Here is a 22707-nt window from a genome sequence, read left to right as displayed (position 1 = left end):
ATATTGATTTTTCCAACGGAATGCTGGGGGAAGAGCTTACTTGTCTGGCTGGATCAGGGCAAAGGGCTCTCGGTAGTGGTGGCTGGTCCTGTTGCTGCTTAGGTGTAAAAAACAGTTGATCTTCCTAGTGGACTGCAGGGGGAGGTGGAGCTCACACTCTTGGCTGGATCGGGTCTGTGGGCTCTTGGTAGTTGCGGATAGTTCCGCTGCTGCTGAGGTGTAAAAGCAGTTGATTTCCCACTGTTGCTGATATTTAAAAGCAGGTAGATTGATCTCTCCAATGGACTGCAGAGGGAGGAGCTCACATGCCTGGCTGGATCGGGGCAAAGGGCTCTTGGTAGTGGTGGCTGGTCCTGCTGCTGCTTAGGTGTAAAAGCAGTTGATTTTCCTAGCGGACTGCAAGGAGGGTGGAGCTCATATTTTTGCAGGATCGGGACTGTGGGTTTTTGGTGGGTTGGTCCCGTTGCTGCTTAGGTGTAAAAGCAATCGATCTCCCACTGCTGCTGATATTTAAAAGCAGGCAGATTGTCCAGGGAGAGGAGCTCTGCATTCAAACTGCCATCCTCCTCGCCTCCAAGTTCCACTTCTGTTGAGGTTTCGCCGGTCCGTTCGAAACCTGCATCGACGACTCCTGCATCGGGCATCGTGAAGCCGGCATCGTTCACACCGGCTTCAGCATCGAGTTCAGCATCGGTGCCTGCGTCCGTCTCCTCGGTTCAGGTACCGCCTTCCACTGTCCCTCCGGTGGTCATCAAAGTGCCTAAAGCTAGCAAGCAGAAGCACTTGGCCACAAAGGAGCGCGAGGACCGTGCTGGAGGACCCCCTTTCGGTGCGGATCCCTCCATATCGGCTTCGCTGCGATCCCTGCTAGAAGCTCAGTTTGTCGAGCTTATGCAGACTATGGGACCCCGGCTTATCGCCACTATTCAGGGTGACCTTCCGGTCCCGGTTCCGGGGGGCAGTTCGCCCCCTCCCCCTCCCCCTCGTCGTTCGATCTCCCTGCTCGACGAGGAGGATCGGCGGAGGGCGGCGGACTCCTCCAGGCGGGCTTCCCTTCCTGATATGCCGCCTTTGGAGCCCATCACGCCTCCACGACAACAGGGTACTAGGTCGGCCCCTGATAATCGGAGTCCTGGGCATACTACATCGCAGGAGGAGTTCTTCCGCACTCAATACCAGACCTGGGTGGCACTGCGTGAGTCCGCATCTTTGCCACCTCTGCGATCCACTGCATCTAGTCCTATCCATTCCTTCGAGGCTTTGAGGGATCGATCGATGCATAGAAGATCTCGTTCCCCGTCCCGTCACCGGGAGGGGCATCGATCTCGGCACTCTTCTCGACATTCCTCACGTCATTCTGAGGTGTCTCCGCAAAAGAAGATGCAAAAGAAGATGCAGCGTTTGGGATACTCCTCGTCGGACTTATCCCCGCCTGAGGGTCCAGAGTTTGAGGAACCATCTACCTCCTATTCTCCGTGCCGCTCCCAGCTCTCCCTGGAACCGGAGGCTTCCACTTCTTCTAGTCCGTCTCGCCGGCCGGCGTTGGCGGACCAACTGTCCTTTTCCTCCTTCCTCCGACAAATGGCAGATGACTTGGATGTGACTTTGGATACTGGTTCTCGATATTCTAAAGAGTATCTGGACACCATGCATTTACCTCACCCTCCGGCGGAGACGCTCCGGCTTCCTCTACATAAACTGCTGGACCAGACTTTCATGCGTTGTTTTGAGACACCGTATTCCATCCCTGCTGTTCCCAGTAAGCTGGATGCTCGATACCGCATCGTTCACCACAAGGGGTTCGAGGGAGCTCAACTTTCTCATCAGTCCCTTCTGGTCGAGTCCTCCCTCAAGCGTTCTCATCCCTCCCAGGTCTACGCTTCAGTGCCTCCGGGCAGAGAGGGGAGAACGATGGATAAGTTTGGTAGACGTATCTATCAGAACTCCATGATGGCGACTCGAGTGCTCAATTACAATTTCTTCTTCTCTTCATATTTGGATTTCTTCTTGCCGGTGCTCCGCAAGTTCATCCCTTTCATCGATGCTCAGGCTCGTTTCGAGTTCGAAGAGGTGGTGGCGACCATGTCCCAGCTACGCCTGCAGCTGATGCAATCCTCCTACGATGCCTTCGAGCTCTCGGCACGTGCTGCGGCCTGTTCGGTCGCCATGCGTCGCCTGGCATGGCTTCGTACCATTGATATGGATCCGAACCTCCAAGACAGACTTGCAAATGTGCCTTGTGCGGGAGCGGATCTGTTCGATGAGTCTATCGAGACTGTCACTAAAAAACTTTCGGACCATGAGAAGTCCTTCCAGTCTATCCTGCGGCCTAAGCCGAAGCCTCAGCAGTCTCGTCCCTCTAGACCGCCTCTGATCTACCAGCGGCGTTATCAACCGAGGCAGACTCCTCCTGCGAGACAGCCTGCGAAGAGACAGCCTCCCCAGAAGACTCAGCAGAAGCCTCAGATGCCGGCTGCACCCAAGGCTACTCAGCCTTTTTGACTCTCTTCCAGGGAGCATAACCGACCTCGTTCTGTCTTCCCCCGTTTTTCTCATAGGGGGTCGTCTCCATCATTTTTGTCATCAATGGGAGACAATCACCACGGACCTTTGGGTCCTTACCATCGTAAGAGAGGGATACTCTTCATTTCCAACGGGTCCCCCCGGACCACCCTCCAAGAGAGTATCCTTCCAACTTAATGCAGACCGCTCTTCTCCTCCAGGAGGCTCAGGCTTTGCTTCGGCTTCAGGCCGTCGAGCCGGTTCCGTTAGATCAGCAAAACCAAGGGTTTTACTCCCGGTACTTCCTGGTCCCGAAGAAGACGGGCGATCTGCGTCCCATTTTGGACCTTCGAGTCCTCAACAAGTTTTTGGTCAAGGAGCGGTTCCGTATGCTGACCCTTGCCTCTCTCTATCCCCTCCTCGAGCAGAACGATTGGTTATGCTCTCTGGACCTCAAGGAGGCCTACACTCACATCCCGATTCATCCGGCCTCCCGCAAGTTCCTCAGATTTCGGGTGGGACATCTGCATCTGCAGTATCGAGTGCTTCCTTTCGGCCTTTCTTCGTCGCCCAGAGTCTTCACGAAGTGTCTGGTGGTGGTGGCCGCTGCACTCCGGAACATGGGTCTCCAGGTGTTTCCATACCTCGACGACTGGCTCATCAAGGCACCGTCGGCTCAAGAGGTCATTTCGGCGACCTTGACTACAATTTGTTTCCTGCAGAACTTGGGCTTCGAGATCAACTTTCCCAAGTCACATCTTCAGCCCACCCAGTCTCTCCCCTTTATCGGGGCTGTCCTGGATACCATCCAACTTCGAGCATTCCTTCCTCATCAACGCATGGATGCTCTCCTTCTACTCTGCCAGTCGGTGTCTTCTCGCCAATCCATCTCAGCGAGACACATGATGGTCCTCTTGGGCCACATGGCATCTACAGTTCATGTGACGCCTTTTGCCAGACTACATCTCAGAATTCCTCAATGGACCCTGGCATCTCAGTGGACTCAGGTGTCCGACCCGTTGTCCCGTCACATTGTAGTCACTCCTGCTCTACGGCAGTCTCTTCTCTGGTGGATGACCTCTTCGAATCTATCCAGAGGTTTGCTGTTTCACTCTCCTCCCCACCAGAAAGTTCTCACGACCGATTCATCGAACTATGCATGGGGGGCTCATCTGGATGGTCTTCGCACTCAGGGGTTCTGGACCAGTGTGGAACGACTCCATCAAATCAATCTTCTGGAGCTCAGAGCCATCTTCAATGCTCTCCAAGCTTTTCAACATCTGCTTCACGACATGGTGGTCCTTATTCGCACCGACAATCAGGTCGCGTTGTATTATGTCAACAAACAAGGGGGCACGGGCTCGGCCCCTCTTTGCCAGGAAGCTCTTCGAGTCTGGGATTGGGCGGTCCGCCACAACACCTTCCTCAGAGCTGTCTACATTCAGGGGAAAGACAACGTCTTGGCAGACAAATTGAGTCGTCTTCTCCAGCCTCACGAATGGACGCTCCACTCCGACCCCCTTTATCAGATCTTTGCTCAGTGGGGAACGCCTCAGATAGACCTCTTTGCAGCCCCCCACAACTTCAAACTGCCTCAGTTTTGCTCCAGGATCTACACTCCTCATCGCCTCGAGGCAGATGCCTTTCTACTAGATTGGGGGAATCGCTTCCTATATGCGTTTCCTCCATTCCCTCTCATTCAAAAGACTCTGGTCAAGTTGAGATCAGACCATGCCACCATGATTCTGATTGCTCCTCGGTGGCCCAGACAACCTTGGTACTCCCTTCTACTTCAACTGAGCAGCAGGGAGCCAGTACTTCTTCCAGTGTTTCCTACACTACTTACTCAACATCAAGGTTCACTACTTCATCCCAACCTGCAGTCCCTCCACCTGACAGCTTGGTTCCTTTCAACATAACTCCTCACCAGTTCTCTCAAGCAGTGAGGGAGGTCTTGGAGGCTTCCAGGAAGCCTGCTACTCGACAATGCTATTCCCAAAAATGAACTAGATTTTCTTCCTGGTGTATTTCCAATGCCACGGAACCTCAGCGAGCTTCCCTATCTTCTGTATTGGACTATCTTCTACACCTGTCTCAGTCTGGTCTCAAGTCTACCTCTATACGAGTCCACCTGAGTGCTATTGCGGTTTTCCATCAACCTCTACAGGGGAAACCTTTGTCTGCTCATCCTGTGGTTTCCAGATTTATGAAAGGACTTTTTCATGTCAACCCTCCTATCAAACCTCCTCCGGTGGTTTGGGATCTCAATGTTGTCCTGTCTCATCTTATGAAGCCTCCGTTTGAACCTCTCAACAAGGCTCCACTTAAGTATCTCACCTGGAAGGTGGTTTTTCTGGTGGCCCTCACGTCTGCTCGCCGGGTCAGTGAGCTTCAGGCCCTAGTGGTGGATCCACCGTTCACTGTATTCCATCATGACAAGGTGGTTCTTCGTACACATCCAAAATTCTTGCCTAAAGTGGTCTCTGAATTTCACATCAACCAATCCATCGTGCTTCCAGTGTTCTTTCCAAAGCCTCATTCTCACCCTGGAGAATCTGCTTTACACACTCTGGACTGTAAACGTGCTTTAGCTTTCTATTTGGATCGCACAAAGCTACACAGAACTGCTCCTCAACTTTTCGTCTCCTTTGATCCAAACAAGTTGGGACGACCTGTATCGAAGCGCACCATCTCCAACTGGATGGCGGCTTGTATCTCTTCCTGCTATGCCCAGGCTGGATTATCCCTTCCCTGTAAGGTCACAGCCCATAAGGTCAGAGCAATGGCAGCCTCTGTTGCCTTCCTGAGATCGACACCGATTGAGGAGATTTGTAAGGCTGCCACTTGGTCCTCGGTTCATACATTCACCTCTCATTATTGTCTGGATACTTTCTCCAGACGGGATGGACAGTTTGGCCAAACAGTGTTACAAAATTTGTTCTCTTAAGTTGCCAACTCTCCCACCATCCCATTGGGGTTAGCTTGGAGGTCACCCACTAGTGAGAATACCTGCCTGCTTGTCCTGGGATAAAGCAATGTTACTTACCGTAACAGTTGTTATCCAGGGACAGCAGGCAGCTATTCTCACGTCCCACCCACCTCCCCTGGGTTGGCTTCTCAGGCTAGCTACCTGAACTGAGGAGACACGCCCGGTACATCGGGCGGGAAGGCACTGGCGCATGCGCGGTGCGGGCATCTCTAAACTTCTGCGTTTCTTCAAGCAAGACATACTTGCAAGATGACCTTGGGGTGATAGTGTCCGAAGATCTAAAGGCGAAAAAACAGTGTGACAAGGCAGTGGCTGCTGCCAGAAGGATTCTGGGCTGTATAAAGAGAGGCGTAGTCAGTAGAAGAAAGAAGGTGTTGATGCCCCTGTACAGGTCATTGGTGAGGCCCCACTTGGAGTATTGTGTTCAGTTTTGGAGACCGTATCTGGCGAAAGACGTAAGAAGACTTGAGGCGGTCCAGAGGAGGGCGACGAAAATGATAGGAGGCTTGCACCAGAAGACATATGAGGAGAGACTGGAAGCCCTGAATATGTATACCCTAGAGGAAAGGAGAGACAGGGGAGATATGATTCAGACGTTCAAATACTTAAAGGGTATTAACGTAGAACAAAATCTTTTCCAGAGAAAGGAAAATGGTAAAACCAGAGGACATAATTTGAGGTTGAGGGGTGGTAGATTCAGGGGCAATGTTAGGAAATTCTACTTTACGGAGAGGGTGGTGGATGCCTGGAATGCGCTCCCGAGAGAGGTGGTGGAGAGTAAAACTGTGACTGAGTTCAAAGAAGCGTGGGATGAACACAGAAGATTTAGAATCAGAAAATAATATTAAAGATTGAACTAGGCCAGTTACTGGGCAGACTTGTACGGTCTGTGTCTGTGTATGGCCGTTTGGAGGAGGATGGGCAGGGGAGGGCTTCAATGGCTGGGAGGGTGTAGATGGGCTGGAGTAAGTCTTAACAGAGATTTCGGCAGTTGGAACCCAAGCACAGTACCGGGTAAAGCTTTGGATTCTCGCCCAGAAATAGCTAAGAAGAAAAAATTTAAATTGAATCAGGTTGGGCAGACTGGATGGACCATTCGGGTCTTTATCTGCCGTCATCTACTATGTTACTATGTTACTATGTCCGTATCGGGGCTCTGTCGGATGACATCACCCACTAGTGAGAATAGCTGCCTGCTGTCCCTGGATAACAACTGTTACGGTAAGTAACATTGCTTTCCTTACAGGACCTACGGTAACAAGAGGGCATCCGTTAAAAATCAAGGGTGGGAGATTTCATAGTGATATTAGGAAGTATTTCTTCATTTAAAGGATGGTTGATCATTGGAATGATCTTCCATTTCAGGTAGTTGAGGCCAGCAACATGCTAGATTTTAAGAAAAGATGGGATAAACATGTGGGTTCAATTCGAGGAAGTGCTTAAGGGGGAGGGTTCTTGAGTGGGCAGACTTGTTGGGCCAAAGGCCCTTTTCTGCCGTCATATTCTATGTTTCTATACTTTAGGTGTGTATCTGCATAATTCTGAAAATGGCATTTACACCTTCTCAAGAGGAATCCCTTTATTTTTCAGGGGTATCTAATAGGTAAATGATAAATGCGGAGAAGCAGCCTAATGTTTAGCACAATGAGCTATAAGAGGACTGGTGGGTGAAGACCAGGTTCAACCCCCACCATGGCTCCATTGACCCCCATACAAAAACTTAAATCGTAAGCCCACTACATTCATTCAAACATTCAAAAACCTATTGTTACATTAGTAGGAGTGGGGGGCAATTGGCATACCGAGAGAAGGTGAAGAGGGGAGGAGGGTAGAAAGTAGATGACAGAGACAGAGAATGACACGGGGACAAATGTGTCCCTGTCCCCATGGGATCTCAAGATCCTCGTCCCGTCCCTGCGAGTTCTGTGCCTGTCCCATCAGAGACATGAGTAGGAGGGAGAACAGCTGGCCAGTGAAGAACCAACATTACCCAGGAGGTGTTCAAGGGGACATTTGTATGGCTTGTAATAGTCTTTTAATGTAAAATTGTTGCCAGAGAAATAGTGGACCAATAATACAAGGTTACTTCAGTAGCTGCTTCTGGCATCTGGCAGTGAGGAGGGGTAAGAAAATAAGATTTGCCGCTGCTGGATCAGACCAGTGGACCATCGTGCCCAGCAGTCTGCTCACGCGGCGGCCCATAGGTCAAAGACCAGTGCCCTATTTGAGTCTAGCCTTACCTGCGTATGTTCTGTTCCAGTAAGAACTCATCCAACCTTGTCTTGAATCCCTAAAGGGTGCTTTCCCCTATAACAGCTTCCAGAAGAGCGTTCCAGATTTTTACCACTCTCTGGGTGAAGAAGAACTTCTTTATGTTTGTACGGAATCTTTTCCCTTCTAACTTTAGCAGTGCCCTCTCGTTCTCTCCACCTCTTTCTCTACTAAGTCTATTCCCTTCAATATCTTGAATGTTTCGAGCATGAGTAAGGGAAGGGGATTGGATAGTTGTGCAGATTTTAATTAATTAATTTTTATTAAGTATTCTGAGATGCTGGGTCAGATTAATGATTGCAAGTAATTTTAAAAGAAAGTGTTTAATTGTCAGATTATTAGCTTTAAATTGATAGCATACAATATGATTAGAAAGTTCAATGAAATTTAAACTGGGGGGGGAGGGAAAGGAAACTGGAAATATTTTCTCTCAACATTTTAAAACTGCAGCGCTTCATATATGTCAAGTGATACTCACTGTTTGAGCTTTAATTTCTGCCGTGAAAATATCCAGCTTATCATTGATAATGTGTCCTGCTACAACAATTTCAGAGCCATCAAAAAACTGCCCAAAGTTGTTCTTTGTTAATTCTGAAACAGTATTTTCTGGATACTGTAGTCTAATCTTCATTAGTGTGGGGTTTGCCACCTCTTGATAGAAGCCCTGAAAAAAAAAGAAGCAGGCTGATGAATGACCTTATGGCAAGCAGACGTGACTCTCGATTTCTGCCTTCACTATTTAATATGATGCTCTTGTAGGAAGCGTGAAGGGCAATTCTATAAGCTAGTGACTGAATTTAAGCACCAATAGTGTGCCAGGTTTATAGAATAGTAAAGCTTAAATGTATGATTGATGCCAATAGTTGGGAGTTTCAGAGCAAGAAAATCGACCCTGCTCCCTCCACAATGAGGACATGAGCAAGAAACAAAGGCTTGTGGAGAGTTGATGTTGCCTTCTATGTGCAGCGATTATCCCTATAATTAATCCACAAGTCTGTCTTTAGGACCAATAGGGACCCCCAAAGAAGACAATTGTGACAAAACACAGACCGTGTTGGGTCCGTATGTTTCCAGTGGTTCAGGCCTTAGATGTTTTTACGTGGATTATTTATTTGTCTTAATAAAGCCTTCATCTTGGACGTCAACTCTCCACAAGCCTTTTGTTTCTTAATAGCTGGGAGTTTTGCATGGAAGTGCTAGGTGCTATTCTATGAACAATCCCCCATATTCAGCTGGCAGTGGGCCCTCCGCCGGCGTTCAACCTAGACATGCCATGTTTGCCAACACCTTGTAACCCGTTCTGAGCTCCCCCCCCCCCCCCCCCCGAGGACGGGATATAAAACCAAAGAAATAAATATTCAATGCCAAGATGTCAAAACATTTTTTCATGTTACTGCACCCCAAATATGGAATTCTCTACCAGTTCACTTAAGGGAAGAAAGTTCTTTTGATCGATTCAAGGGTAACTTAAAGATGCTTTCGATTTATAATTCCTTATAAATAGGTTCTGTCGTATGCTTAATTGATAGTCATATCATTCTACTTTTAATCTTTCTTTGACTCTTTTCCTGAGCACCCACCTCACTGGTTTTTTCCTTTTTCATTTTCTATCCTATTACAATTGTATTTCTCCCCTGCTTACCTTTTGGTTCCATTTGTCTGTCTGTATTTTGTTTGTATGTCCCAAATTTTGGTTACTATTTTAATTTTGTACATCGCTTAGAAGTTGATAAGCGATTTAATCAAATTTGAAATAAAACTTGAGACTTTTCAGTTCAGTCCTTGGAACACACCCAGCCACTCGGGTTTTCAGGATTACCACAATGGATATGCATGAGATAGATTTAGAGGACTGTCCGAAGACCTTGAGCTCATGATTTGATGAGATATGGAAGACAGTGGTAGGAATAAACATAGTAAAATAGAAGATCTTGGGGTTCCGCCCCCAGCCCCGACCCCACACAAACCTCGACTCTTCTTCTCTGAGTCCGGGCCATGTCTGGAGGGCCTCCGAGCATCTACGGAAGCAATGTGATGATGTCAGATGCATGCTCGAGGCCCTCCAGACATGGCCTGGACTCGGAGAAGAAGAGTCGAAGTTTGTGTGGGGTCGGGGCTGGGGGCGGAACCCCAAGATCTTCTATTTCGCTATGTTTATTCATACCACTGTCTTCCATATCTCATCAAATCATGACCTTATTCCATTAATAGTGAAACTCCCAGCTCCCACCTCACCATCTCCACTCATAGGGTTTCTCGTTTTTAAATTTTACAGGGCCTTACATAATTAAGCATTCAGATTTTTTTTTCAGTTCCTATCATCATGTTTTCTATCATCTATACCAGGGGTGTCAAACTCAAATCATGTAAGGGGCCGAAATCTAAAACGCAGGCTAAGTTGTGGGCCGGATTTTTTATTAGGATAATTGCCCCCTCCTTTGCTGACGCACAGTGTGGGTCCCAGCGCCGGTGGCGGCTCCGATGCTCACAGGACTTCTGTGAGCGTCGGATCAAGCGCCAGCGCTAAAACCCACGCTGTGCGCCAGCAAAGGAGTATAGGGATGCAACCTCTCCAACCCCACGCTGGCTACAAAATAAATAAAAAAGACTTTTCCTCTCTTTTAGATCCTAGTTCATGCTTGCTGTCTAACACCAGCTCTGGCAAGATATATATTTCAAATCTGACATATTGTAATCACAAAATAGAAAATAAAATTATTTTTCTACTTTTTGTTGTCTGGTCATTTTGCTTTTGGTCCCAGTTTCTCTTTCTGATTTTGTCTATCTTCTAATTCTCTTTCCAGTGTCTGCTGTCCATTTTTTTCTCCTCTTCTCTCTTGCTCCAGTCCCTGTCTCCAACATATTGATTTTTCTCTTTCAACTTTTCTCCTTTTTTCTTTTTTGCCTCTGTCCACACAAATCTTGCCCTCTTTCTCATCCTTCTCCTTTTTAAATTTTAAGCTACGTATCAATTTTCCATCTTCTCTTATTTTGTAGCTCTCCCATTTCCCATCTCACTCCTTCCCCAGCCTCCTATTTCCTTCTATCTCTCCTCCTCTCTCCTCTTGGTCCAACATTTTGCTCCCTCTCTTTTCTGTTGTTATTCTTCCCTCCCCACTTGATGCTGAACAATGAGATGGAAGGAAAAAAAAAAGAGATGCCTAACATTTCTCCATCCCCTTCCATCTCCAGATTCAACTTCTCTCCCTTTCTCTTCCCAACTGCCTCCCATCCCATCTCTCCCCCTGTCTACCTGCCTCCCTCCCCCTAGGTCCACCATTTCTCCCTTTCTCTTCCCAACGGTTCTCCCTTCAAGTATCTTTTTCCCTGTTTCTCCACACTACCCTAGGTCCAACCTCTCTCCCTACATCTCGCTCTCTTCACAGCCTGTCGTGCCTTTCCCGCTGGCGCCGGTCCGATGTTGCTGCCAGGCCGGGGAATCTGCCGGCCTCGGCGATTCGGGAGTGCTGTGTGTGGCTCCTCCTCCTGCTTTTTGCCTGCAGCGGTCTGTCTCCATTGATGCACAACTTCCTGTTTCCGCCCGGACCGCGGCAGATGGAAGGCAGGAGGGGGAGCCAGGAACAGCACTGTTGAGTCGCTGCCGAGACCGGCGAACTTTCCAGTGTGGCGTCGTCATCGGACCGGCATGGAGGGGAGGACATGCTGGGCTCGGAAGGGCAAGATCAGGAACGTTGCTGCGGGCCACATAAAAAGGCCAGGTGGGCTTTGTGTTTGACACGTGATCTATACAATAGCAGGGCCATTGTCCAAAAACACTGCTAATCAGTATTCAAAAGGACTTATGCGGTCAGCAATATAAGTCCTTTGATCTAGAGTATCAGACTGACAAACATTTTTACTTTTGGATGTATAAATTGCTATGCTGTCAAAAGTTAAGCATTGCCTTTGGAGCTGGAAAATTCTGGATCTCCTGAATCCTCCAGCCACAAATGTCACCACTCCTCCTACCTGTAGAGGGCACTGCCAAGACTAAAACTAGCCCTGAGAGGAACTTGTTCAAACCAATATGGAGACAATTCTGTAAAAAGAGCCCACAATGAGGCACCAAACATTGTGAGCTGGAAATAATGGAACCAAAGTGGTATTCTATAATTATTATTTAAAAGATTTATAAACCGCTTATAATCAAAGTGATGTAAAAATCACATAAACATTATTGAGACACACCAAGATCCATAACATAAACCAAAAATTGACATCAACATTTTATAATTTACAGGTTGGAGTTTTTACTTCGTCTACTTCTTGTGCAATGTCATTCTTTAAGGACAGCGCATAGCTGGAAAATATCAGTATTTCATCTATACGTATTACATAAAGTTAGAGTTACCAGATTTTCCAAATTAGACCCACCCCCAGGCTCACCCAGTTCCACCCATCCCTGCCCTGTCACACCCTAGTCCTTCCCTAGTCCTGCCCCCTCGCTGCCTGCTCTCGAAGGGCAGGAGGAAATCCAGACATCTGATAACCCTACATAAAGACGTCAACAAACAATTGGGTATGTGCTTTTAGAAAATTTGGGACTAAGGCGCCACTTATGCATGAGTATGCAGCAGCAATCTGCGGGTATAATGTGACACAACAATAGTGCATAACTTACAGTGTTTGTAAAAGGGGAGGTGTTAATGACATGCTCACATATGTTGTAGAGTTGTAGCTAGCAGATACGTGAGCATTTGCCAATTTGTAGTAACTTGCACCCACATATGTACCAGATTTCTGTAACTTAAGGGGGTATTGGCATTCGTGCCTCCTGGCCTACTGCATACCTGAAGTTGTAAGGCTGAATCCGAGTCTTCATATATACGCCTCGCCAAACCTCCGTTTTCCAAAGCCATCTTTTCCAAAAATTTGTAATCCACATCAAAGCCAAAACCCAGACAGTACAGGGAATATCTCTCCTCATTTGCCCTTTGAATATTTTGCTGTATAGTCATAAGCTTTGTAACACCTGTTTAGGGAAAAATATAATGGCATATTACATGTTACAAACAGGAGTTGCTAGGATAACGGTGGATAATTCCATAATGCACAATCTACAATTAAAAATAAATAATAGAATGGAACTACATATCGTGATAGTGAAGAATTGGCCATACTTAGGTCAACACTCGGACTTATTTCTGGAAACATGATAATCAGACCCCGAGAAGACTTGTTATCAAACTGGGAAAACGTGCTCAAATAACCATGTTTTTTAACTGAGATTTTAAACCTTTTGAAGGATAGTTCACCACGAATTGCCAAAGGTACAGAATTCCATAAAACTGGTGCTAAAAATAAAAAAAGCACTGTGCCGAATGATTTCTAAATGAGCATTACGTAGTGATGGCAAAACTAACCAATCATCATTAATAGATCGAAGTGTGCGGAGATATGAAAAGCTTTTAAATGTGAGAAACAGAATTTTAAATTTGACTCTTCATTTGATTGGAAGAGGGGTAGAAGTGGGAGGGGTAGAAGTGGGAGGACCACTAGGCAACAGTGATCACAACGCGATCAGATTCACATTAGAAAGGGGGACACCCATAGTAAGGAGGACCGCAACAACTGCGCTCAACTTCAGGAAAGGGAACTATGTTGCTATGAGGGAAATGATGGGGAGGAAGCTCAGAAACATCTTTAGGATGGAGACTGTAGGAAGCGCCTGGACCCTATTCAGGGACACCTTACAGGAAGCATAAAGAATGTACGTCCCCAGTTTCAGGAAAGGCTGCAAGAACAAGCGGTCAAAGGACCCGGTTTGGATGTCAACTGAAGTAAAGAGGGCAATAAATGACAAAAAAGTATCCTTCCGGAGATGGAAAAAGGACCCAACGGAGGAAAATCACCAGGCGCACAGGAAATGCCAAAAGGAATGCCACCGAGAGGTTAGAAAAGCAAAAGGGGAATACGAAGAGGGGCTGGCCAGGGAGGCGAAAAACTTCAAGGCATTCTTCAGTTACGTAAAGGGGAAGCGACCAGCGAGAGAGGAGGTGGGGCCGTTGGACGATGGGGATAGGAAGGGAGTGATTAAGGAGGATAAAGAGGTAGCTGAGAGGTTGAACACGTTCTTCTCGTCGGTTTTCATGAGCGAAGACACATCTAATATACTGGACTCAGAGGAGCTCATGAGTGGGGAACAGGCTGAAAAATTGGAGCACATAGAGGTAAGTAAGGAGGATGTCCTCAAACAGATAGACAGGTTAAAATGCGGCAAATCACCGGGCCCGGACGGGATCCACCCAAGGGTTCTGAAGGAACTAAGACAAGAAATAGCGGGCACAATCCAGCATGTTTGCAACCTATCCTTGAAAACTGGAGAGGTACCAGATGACTGGAAATTGGCGAATGTCACACCTATCTTCAAGAAGGGATCGAGGGGTGACCCCGGGAACTACAGGTCGGTGAGCCTGACTTCAATTATAGGGAAGATGGTGGAAGCTATGATCAAGGACGGCATTTGCGAGCACATCGAGAGGCCTACTGAGAACAAGCCAGCACGGATTCTGTAAAGGAAGGTCGTGCCTAACGAACCTTCTGTACTTCTTTGAGGGAATAAGCAGTCGGGTGGACAATGGGGAACCCATAGACATCATTTACCTCGATTTTCAAAAGGCTTTCGACAAGGTGCCACATGAAAGGCTGCTTAGGAAGCTGTGGAACCACGGGGTGGGAGGGGATGTGCACAGATGGATCAAGCACTGGTTGTCGGGTAGACTGCAGAGGGTCGGAGTAAAGGGCCAATATTCTGACTGGCGGGGTGTCACGAGCGGTGTGCCACAGGGATCGGTGCTGGGGCCGTTACTCTTCAACATATTTATCAATGACCTGGAAAAGGAGGCAAAGTGCGAGGTTATAAAATTTGCAGACGATACCAAACTGTGCGGCAGAGTTAGGTCCAGGGAGGAGTGTGAGGACCTGCAAAGGGACCTGGACAAGCTGGAAGACTGGGCAAACAAATGGCAAATGCGCTTTAACGTGGAAAAATGCAAGGTCATGCATATAGGGAAAAAGAACCCGTTGTTCAACTACAAATTGGGGGGGGCATTGTTGGGAGACAGCAGACTTGAGAGAGACTTGGGTGTGCTGGTGGATGCATCACTGAAGCCATCTGCACAGTGCGCAGCAGCCTCGAAAAAAGCCAACAGGATGCTGGGCATCATAAAGAGGGGCATAACAACCAGGACGCGGGAAGTCATCATGCCATTGTATCGAGCGATGGTGCGTCCACATCTGGAATACTGCGTTCAGTATTGGTCGCCACACCTCAAGAAGGACATGGCGGTATTTGAGAGAGTCCAAAGGAGAGCAACGAAACTGGTAAGAGGGCTGGAAGACTGCCCATACGCCGAGAGGTTGGATAGGCTGGGGCTCTTCTCTCTGGAAAAAAGGAGGCTTCAAGATCATGAGGGGCATAGAGAGGGTGGATAGAGACAGATTCTTCAGACTGAAGGGGACAACATGTACGAGGGGGCATTCGGAGAAACTGAAGGGAGATAGGTTCAAAACAAATGCAAGGAAGTTTTTCTTCACCCAAAGGGTCGTGGACACTTGGAATGCGCTACCGGAGGAAGTGATCAGGCAGAGTACGGTACAGGGATTCAAACAGGGATTGGACAGATTCCTGAGGGATAAAGGGATCGTGGGATACTAAGAGAGGTGCTGGGATGTAACACAAGTATAGAAAGCTAACCAGGTAATAAGTATAGAAACCCAACCAGGTCATGCATGTGCAAGACCGGAGGGTTAGGACTTCAATGGGAAGATAGGACTTCAATGAGAAACCAAGGTGGCAAGGGGGCCCCTTCTGGTGATTCAGACAGGTCGTGACCTGTTTGGGCTGCCGCGGGAGCGGACTGCTGGGCGGGATGAACCTATGGTCTGACCCGGCGGAGGCACTGCTTATGTTCTTATGTTCTTATGTTTTCTTTCAAAAATGATGAAATGTGAGTAAATCTTCCGACACAACATAATAAACGAATAGCACAGGTTTGCAAGGTTTGCAGTTTGCTAGTAAGCGGGAGACATGCCCATGCTCTGCCAACGTCCTTCCCTTGTAAATGCCCCTTTGCATTTATGCGCATACATTATATAATAAAACTGAGCGTATGGCTAGCACTTAGGCTCGTAAAAACAAAAACTGTGGATACAGATGTTCTGGAGATAATTTATTAAACACTGACATATAAAACCATAAAAATTCAAATAAAAAAGTACAATGATAAAAAATACTGTGCTAAAAATCCAACCGGACCCTAAACGGTCCATGTTTCGGCAAACGCGCCTTTCTCAGGGGTCTTCATAGGTTTGATCCCAAAAAGAAGCAGGGAGCGAAATTGCCAGGACCCATTTGTGTGAACACAGAGCTGATAACGAGCTCTTCAGACAAGGAGACATTAAACCAATCATTAGGCTTGTAACCGTTATAATCGCATGCATAAGTGCAGTATTCCATACTACTGCTACTACTTATCACTTATATAGCGCTGAAAGGCATATGCAGCACTGTACATTTTGACATTTATAGACGGTCCCTGCTCGGAAGTGCTTACAATCTAACTTGGACAGACAAGGCATGGCATAGAGGGTAGGGGATGCAGGACCCAAGGTGAGAGGAGTTAGAGTCAAAAGCACTCAAAGAGGTGGGCTTTTAAATGATATAACTTCACTATTATATAATCCGCTCAATCGGAGAGGTGCATATACCACTCATATATTAATATCCACTATCTTTTTCAGGAAAAAAGGCCTCGGAATTGGAGTGCTACGCGCAGTTCTTTCACAAACTGAGATAGTCAGCGTAGTCTTTTTGTTCCATGCTCCTGTCATCGGCCAAAACCCTGATTTATTTGTTTATTTAATACTTTTTTTATTTTTTATGTTTCTATTTAGATTTACTACTTGTTATATATTCTTTTAGTTTATGCAAAAAATGTTTTTTTTAAGATCTTTTGGAAATGCACCTGTCCATTTATTTGAAAACAACTGACAGCTGATTACTTACTCGTTCTCAAGAAGGCATGCCTAAAGATGCTTTCAAAACCCGGCACTTTGTCTGGGTTTTTTTAAAGCTGCTAGCAACGAGCGATACAACGAGGTGATGCCATGCACATTTGTGTGATGTCATCGCATCACACCAGTGCATGCGCAGATGCCATCCCGACGAGCAAACAGGTTGAGGGGGCAGGGCTGGGGGCAGAATGACTCAGGTGGAATGGGACGTGCACGGGCAGAACAGGGCAGGCCTGGAGGTGGGGCCATGGGTCCAGATGTTCATTTATGACAATCTGGTAACCCTAACTATGAAGGCTTCCTAAGGTAGGCCCAGGGAGAGCCTACCAGTGTCAGGTAGGAGTGATCACAGGAGGGAGGAGTTTCAGTTTGGGCCAAAAATGCAATACCCAAACCCAGATTTTGGGTCAGTTTCGGTGCCTAAATAGGTCACCTGCTTTCAAATAAAGATATTCTACAAAATGAAGGTTGGCTAGTGGATACTATGATGTTTCCCATCGGTTTGGAATCGAGTAACTTTCAGAGTCAGCAAGTAGGAATCAGATATATTAAAGCAAAAGACTTAGTATTCTGGTTACTTACCACTGGTAGGTTGACCATCTGTTAACAAAATAATCATGGACACACTTCTCTCCGATAACTTTCCATCCTCATTGGCATTAGTTAACATTTTTACTGCAGTAAGTAATGCTTCATTGATATCTGTCGCTATACAAAACAAGTATTAATGCATGGAGAGTGAATATTACAGAGTGCATACTAAAGTTATACATTTTACAGTTAAGACTCATATGCTAATACAATCACACAGTTTTACAGTGATGACTCATAAACCTCTATTATCCCAAGACAAGCAGGCAGCATATTCTTAACTGATGGGTGACGGTACCGACGGAGCCCCAGTACAGACAATTTTAGAGTGATTGTACTCTAAGAACTTAGAAAGTTCTAGCTAGGCCGCACCACGCATGTGCGAATGCCTTCCTGCCCGACGGAGGCGCGCGGTCCCCAGTTTCTTAGTTTCCGCAGAGCTAAGAAGACGCGTTTTTTCCAACGGCTGTTGGAAAGTTCTTTTTTCGCCTTCCCGCTCGCGTATTTTGACATGAATTTTTTCACTTTCTTCTTATTTTTCAAATTAAAAAAAAAAATAATAATAATTAATCTTTTTTCTCTTTATTTTTCGGTCGGCCCCAGCGGGACCTGATGGCATCATCGAAGCCTCGACCTTCGATTTTGCTACTGCCATTTTTCCCTTCATGCCCTTTTCACCGGGCTTTAAGAAGTGTCAGCGGTGTGCACGCCTTATATCTCTGTCCGACCCGCACAATTGGTGTCTTCAGTGCTTGGGTCCAGAGCATAGGGCTTCTACGTGCACCCGTTGCGCTTTCTCTTCAAAAAAGAACTTTGAAGAATCGCCAGATCCAACAACAGCTTCTTTTCGGTAGCACCATGGAGAGTCCTCCGGCATCGACCCCGGCATCGGCAGCACCATCCAAATCGACGCCGGCCCTTTCGACACCGCAGGATGTGTCTTCGGTGTCGCACCCCACGGGTAAGCCGGCTAAGAAGCAATCACCTACAGTCCTCGGCCCGCCAGTCGAACAAGCAGTGAGCCAAGTCCTGCAGACTGCGCGCTGGCCCCGTAAACGCTCCGCTTCTATTGAAGTCACTGCCTCTTCATCGGCATCTACTTCGCCTGAGCGTCGAGCTGCACCGCAGGTACTGAAAAAGAGAAAAGCGGTACCGGTGCCTTCGGGACCATCACTGGATGACCGTATAGCGTCCATTCTCCAGGTCCAGCTTAAGGAGCAGTTACAACAACTTCTCCCGGCTCTTCTGACTCCGAACTTTCCAGTCTCGGTACCCGCTGAGCCTTCGGTGCCGATCGTCAATCAGCCTAATTTGTCGGCATTGACTTTATCGGCACCGCTGCACTCTGCCTCTTCGGTATCCATGCCTATTCTATCGGAGGAACCGAAATCTCTGTGTTGGGCGGTTCACTCGGCCTCTGAGCCGGTACCGCTCTTTGACCAGAACCTCCGTACCGTTGCTCATACTTCCCCGGGTACGGTATCGATGTGCTCCGGCAAATTGGTACGCAAGACCCGGCATGCAGAGGTCTCTACTCCTCTCTCTCAGAGACAACTCCCTTCAGTGCGTGACCCTGATTTATGGGATGATTCCGATGATCCTCTCGGTACCGATGATGATCTTTCATCGGATGAGGCTGACTCATCTGTGCAGGAACCCGATAGTAAGCCAGAGCACACTTCCTTCACTAAATTTCTTAAAGAGATGTCAGACACCCTTTCCATTCCTTTGGAGTCTGACTCCAAGAAGTCCAAAGCATTCCTTGATGCTTTGGACTTTGACCAACCTCCTAAGAAATTTCTCAAACTACCATTACATGACATCTTACGGGAATCCTTCTATAAGAATCTTGAGACTCCTCTCACTATTCCAGGGGCTCCTAGAAAGCTGGAGTCTCTTTATAAGGTTATCCCCATTCCAGGGTTTGACAAGCCTCAACTCCCACATGAGTCTTTACTTGTAGAGTCGACCCTGAAGAAGACTGCAGGCTCTAGTGTGTATGCTTCTGTCCCTCCTGGCAGAGAGGGTAAAGCCATGGATAAATTTGGCAAACGTCTTTATTAGAACGCGATGTTGGCCAATCGTTCAGGGAATTATGCATTCCATTTTTCCTTCTACATGAAACATCTCATTCATTAGCTAACCGCTTTCCAGAAGTACTTCCCGGAATGCAAGCTTCCTGCTTTTCAACAATGTACTTCCAGTCTGTTCCAGCTTCGGAAGTTTATGATTCGCTCCATCTATGACACATTTGAGCTCACGTCTCGAGCTACAGCAATGTCTGTAGCTATGAGACGTTTGGCCTGGCTCCGCGTTTCAGAACTTGACGCTAACCACCAGGACCGTCTGTCCAACGCTCCCTGCTTAGGTGATGAGCTCTTTGGCGAATCTCTGAATACCACCACCCAGAAACTTTTGGCTCATGAGACTAGATGGGATACCTTGTTGAAAACCAAAAAGAAACCCCCACCTGCTCGGCTTTTTAGGCAACAATCATCCTATCAGCGTCGTTTCTCTGCTCGACCTCTTCAACCTCATTCTCCTCAGCCTCGGAGACAACGCCAGCAACAGCACCAACAGGTTCGCCAACAGCAACCTGCGAAACCTGTTGCTCAGCCTAAGCCTACTCAGCCCTTTTGACTTCCTTCTCCAGGACATAGCCAGTCTCCCCTCTTCCCATAGGAGAACGTCTACAATTTTTTCTGAGCCTTTGGGAGGTAATTACAACAGATCAATGGGTTCTATCCATCTTCACTCACGGCTATTCCCTAAACTTTCAGGCTCTTCCTCCATCAAGTCCTCCAAAGGAGTCTGCTTCCAACAGGTCTCAGTCCCTCCTTCTCGGTCAAGAAGTTCAGTCCCTCCTTCTACTCAACGCCATCGAAGAAGTTCCTCCAGATCAACGAGGTCAGGGATTTTACTCCCGGTACTTTCTAGTCCCCAAAAAGACCGGAGACCTCAGACCCATATTAGATCTCAGGGATCTCAACAAATGTCTGGTCAAAGAGAAGTTCAAAATGCTCTCTCTTGCCACACTCTACCCTCTTCTCACTCAGGGTGACTGGCTATGCTCCCTGGATCTCAAAGAAGCCTACACACATATCCCTGTCCATATGATGTCCAGACAGTATCTGTGCTTTCTCATCAATTATTCTCATTACCCGTACAAGGTGTTACCCTTCGGTCTGGCCTCCTCTCCCAGGGTATTCACCAAATGTCTTATTGTGGTAGCCGCCTTTCTCCACTCTCACAATTTTCAAGTCTTCCCCTACCTGGACGATTGGCTGATCAAGGCTCCTTCCCCTCAGGCAGTACTTGCCACCAACCAGACAATCCAATTTCTTCAACTTCTGGGCTTCGAGATCAACCTTAGCAAGTCGCACCTCATTCCAAACCAGCGACTTCAATTCATTGGCGCAATACTGGACACTGTTCTCATGAGGGCGTTTCTTCCATCCAACCACCTTCAGACCATCCTTCATCTCTGTCAGCAGGTGCTTCCACAGCTTTCCATCTCGGCCAAGCAAATGATGGTACTCTTGGGGCACATGGCATTGACAGTGCATGTCATTCCCTTCGCACGTCTTCACCTGCGCACTCCTCAATGGACTCTAGCTACCCAGTGGTCCCAAGCGATGGATCCTTGTTCGCAACACATATCTGTGACATCGTCTCTTCAACAGTCTCTGCAATTGTGGTTGACATCTTCAAATCTCTCCAGAGGTCTTCTGTTCCATCTGCCTCCTCATCATCTCGTCATCACCACAGATGCATCCCCATATGCCTGGGGAGCACACTTGAACAATCTACAGACTCAGGGTCTTTGGACTGCCCAGGAAAAGAAACATCACATCAATTTCCTGGAACTCAGAGCGATGTTTTATGCCCTCAAGGCTTTTCAGCATCTCCTCTTTTCTAAGTACTACTGCTTTGCACAGACAATCAAGTTGCAATGTATTACATCAACAAACAGGGTGGGACGGGCTCTCGTCTGTTGTGTCAGGAGGCCCAAAAAATTTGGTCTTGGGCGACAGTTCGCCACTTATTCCTGAAAGCTGTCTACATTCAGGGAGAGCAGAATTCCTTAGCAGACAACCTCAGCAGAATTCTCAAACCTCACAAATGGACTCTCGATCCCATGACCCTCCAGTCTGTTTTCGCTCAATGGGGCACTCCTCAGGTGGACCTTTTCGCAGCTCCTCACAATCACCAACTGCCCCAATTTTGCTCCAGACTCTACTCCCCTCACCGTCTGGCAGCAGATGCGTTTCTCCTGGATTGGACCAATCTTTTCCTTTATGCATTTCTTCCTCTGCCTCTCATGTTGCGGACCCTGTTCAAGCTCCGGAGAGAACATGCCACCATGATTCTCATCGCTCCACGGTGGCCCAGGCAGCATTGGTTCTCCCTTCTACTTCAACTCAGTTCCAGGGAGCCCATCCTTCTTCCTCTATTTCCTTCTCTGCTTACTCAGCATCAGCAGTCTCTCCTGCATCCCAACCTCCAGTCTCTGCACCTGACAGCTTGGTATCTCTCGGGCTGACCTCGACTCATTCCCTCCTTTCTCAGCCCGTCTGTTCTATCCTTGATGCTTCCAGGAAGCCGGCCACTCTTCAATGCTATCAACAGAAGTGGACCCGGTTTTCTTCCTGGTGCCTTCTACATCATCATGATCCAACTTCACTAGCTGTAGAACTAGTGTTGGATTATCTCCTTTCTTTGTCTACTTCTCAAGTCTACTTCTATCAGAGTCCACCTTAGTGCCATTACTGCATTTCATGAGCCTGTTCACGGAAAACCTCTTACTGCTCATCCTTTGGTTTCCAGATTCATGCGGGGCCTTTTCAACGTGAAACCACCCTCAAGCCCCCTCAATGTGGTTCTTTCTGCTTTAATGAAGCCGCCTTTTGAACCTTTGGCCACAGCACATTTTAAGTTTCTCACTTGGAAAGTGGTCTTCCTTATTGCTCTCACCTCTGCCAGGAGGGTCAGTGAGTTGCATGCACTAGTTGCAGATCCACCTTTCACAGTCTTTCACTATGACAAGGTGGTTCTGCGTACACATCCAAAGTTTCTCCCTAAGGTTGTGTCTGACTTTCACCTTAACCAGTCCATTGTCTTACCTGTTTTCTTCCCGAAACCTCATTCTCTTCCAGAGGAACAGGCTTTACATACTTTGGACTGTAAGCGTGCTTTGGCTTACTATTTAGAGCGTACTAAGCCTCACAGATCATCTCCTCAGCTGTTTCTGTCTTTTGACCCTAACAAGCTGGGTCATCCCGTTTCTAAACGCACGATATCCAATTGGCTTGCTGCTTGCATTTCATTCTGTTATGCTC

The 22707-nt window shown here is 47.5% G+C and overlaps 1 protein-coding gene and 1 long non-coding RNA gene across 3 annotated transcripts in view; one reads left to right on the top strand and one right to left on the bottom strand.

Moving 5' to 3' along the window:
* LOC117351050 (inter-alpha-trypsin inhibitor heavy chain H4-like) overlaps positions 1–22707 on the bottom strand; it is a 141717-nt gene that overhangs the window by 85555 nt on the left and 33455 nt on the right. For both annotated transcript variants that reach the window (XM_033925734.1, XM_033925735.1), the window contains exons 9-11: positions 17360–17485; positions 12553–12734; positions 8241–8426 (exon numbers count right to left, since the gene is read on the bottom strand). In XM_033925734.1, the coding sequence (XP_033781625.1) occupies positions 8241–8426; positions 12553–12734; positions 17360–17485 (494 nt within the window). The remainder of the gene's footprint in view (positions 1–8240; positions 8427–12552; positions 12735–17359; positions 17486–22707) is intronic.
* Positions 1–22707, top strand: part of LOC117351051 — a 46115-nt gene that overhangs the window by 5106 nt on the left and 18302 nt on the right. The window lies entirely within an intron of this gene.

Source organism: Geotrypetes seraphini, chromosome 17, assembly GCF_902459505.1.
Source record: "Geotrypetes seraphini chromosome 17, aGeoSer1.1, whole genome shotgun sequence".
Lineage (NCBI taxonomy): Eukaryota > Metazoa > Chordata > Amphibia > Gymnophiona > Dermophiidae > Geotrypetes > Geotrypetes seraphini.
The sequence above is the reverse complement of the archived record's forward strand: the minus strand, read 5'-3'. Positions and strand labels throughout refer to the sequence as shown.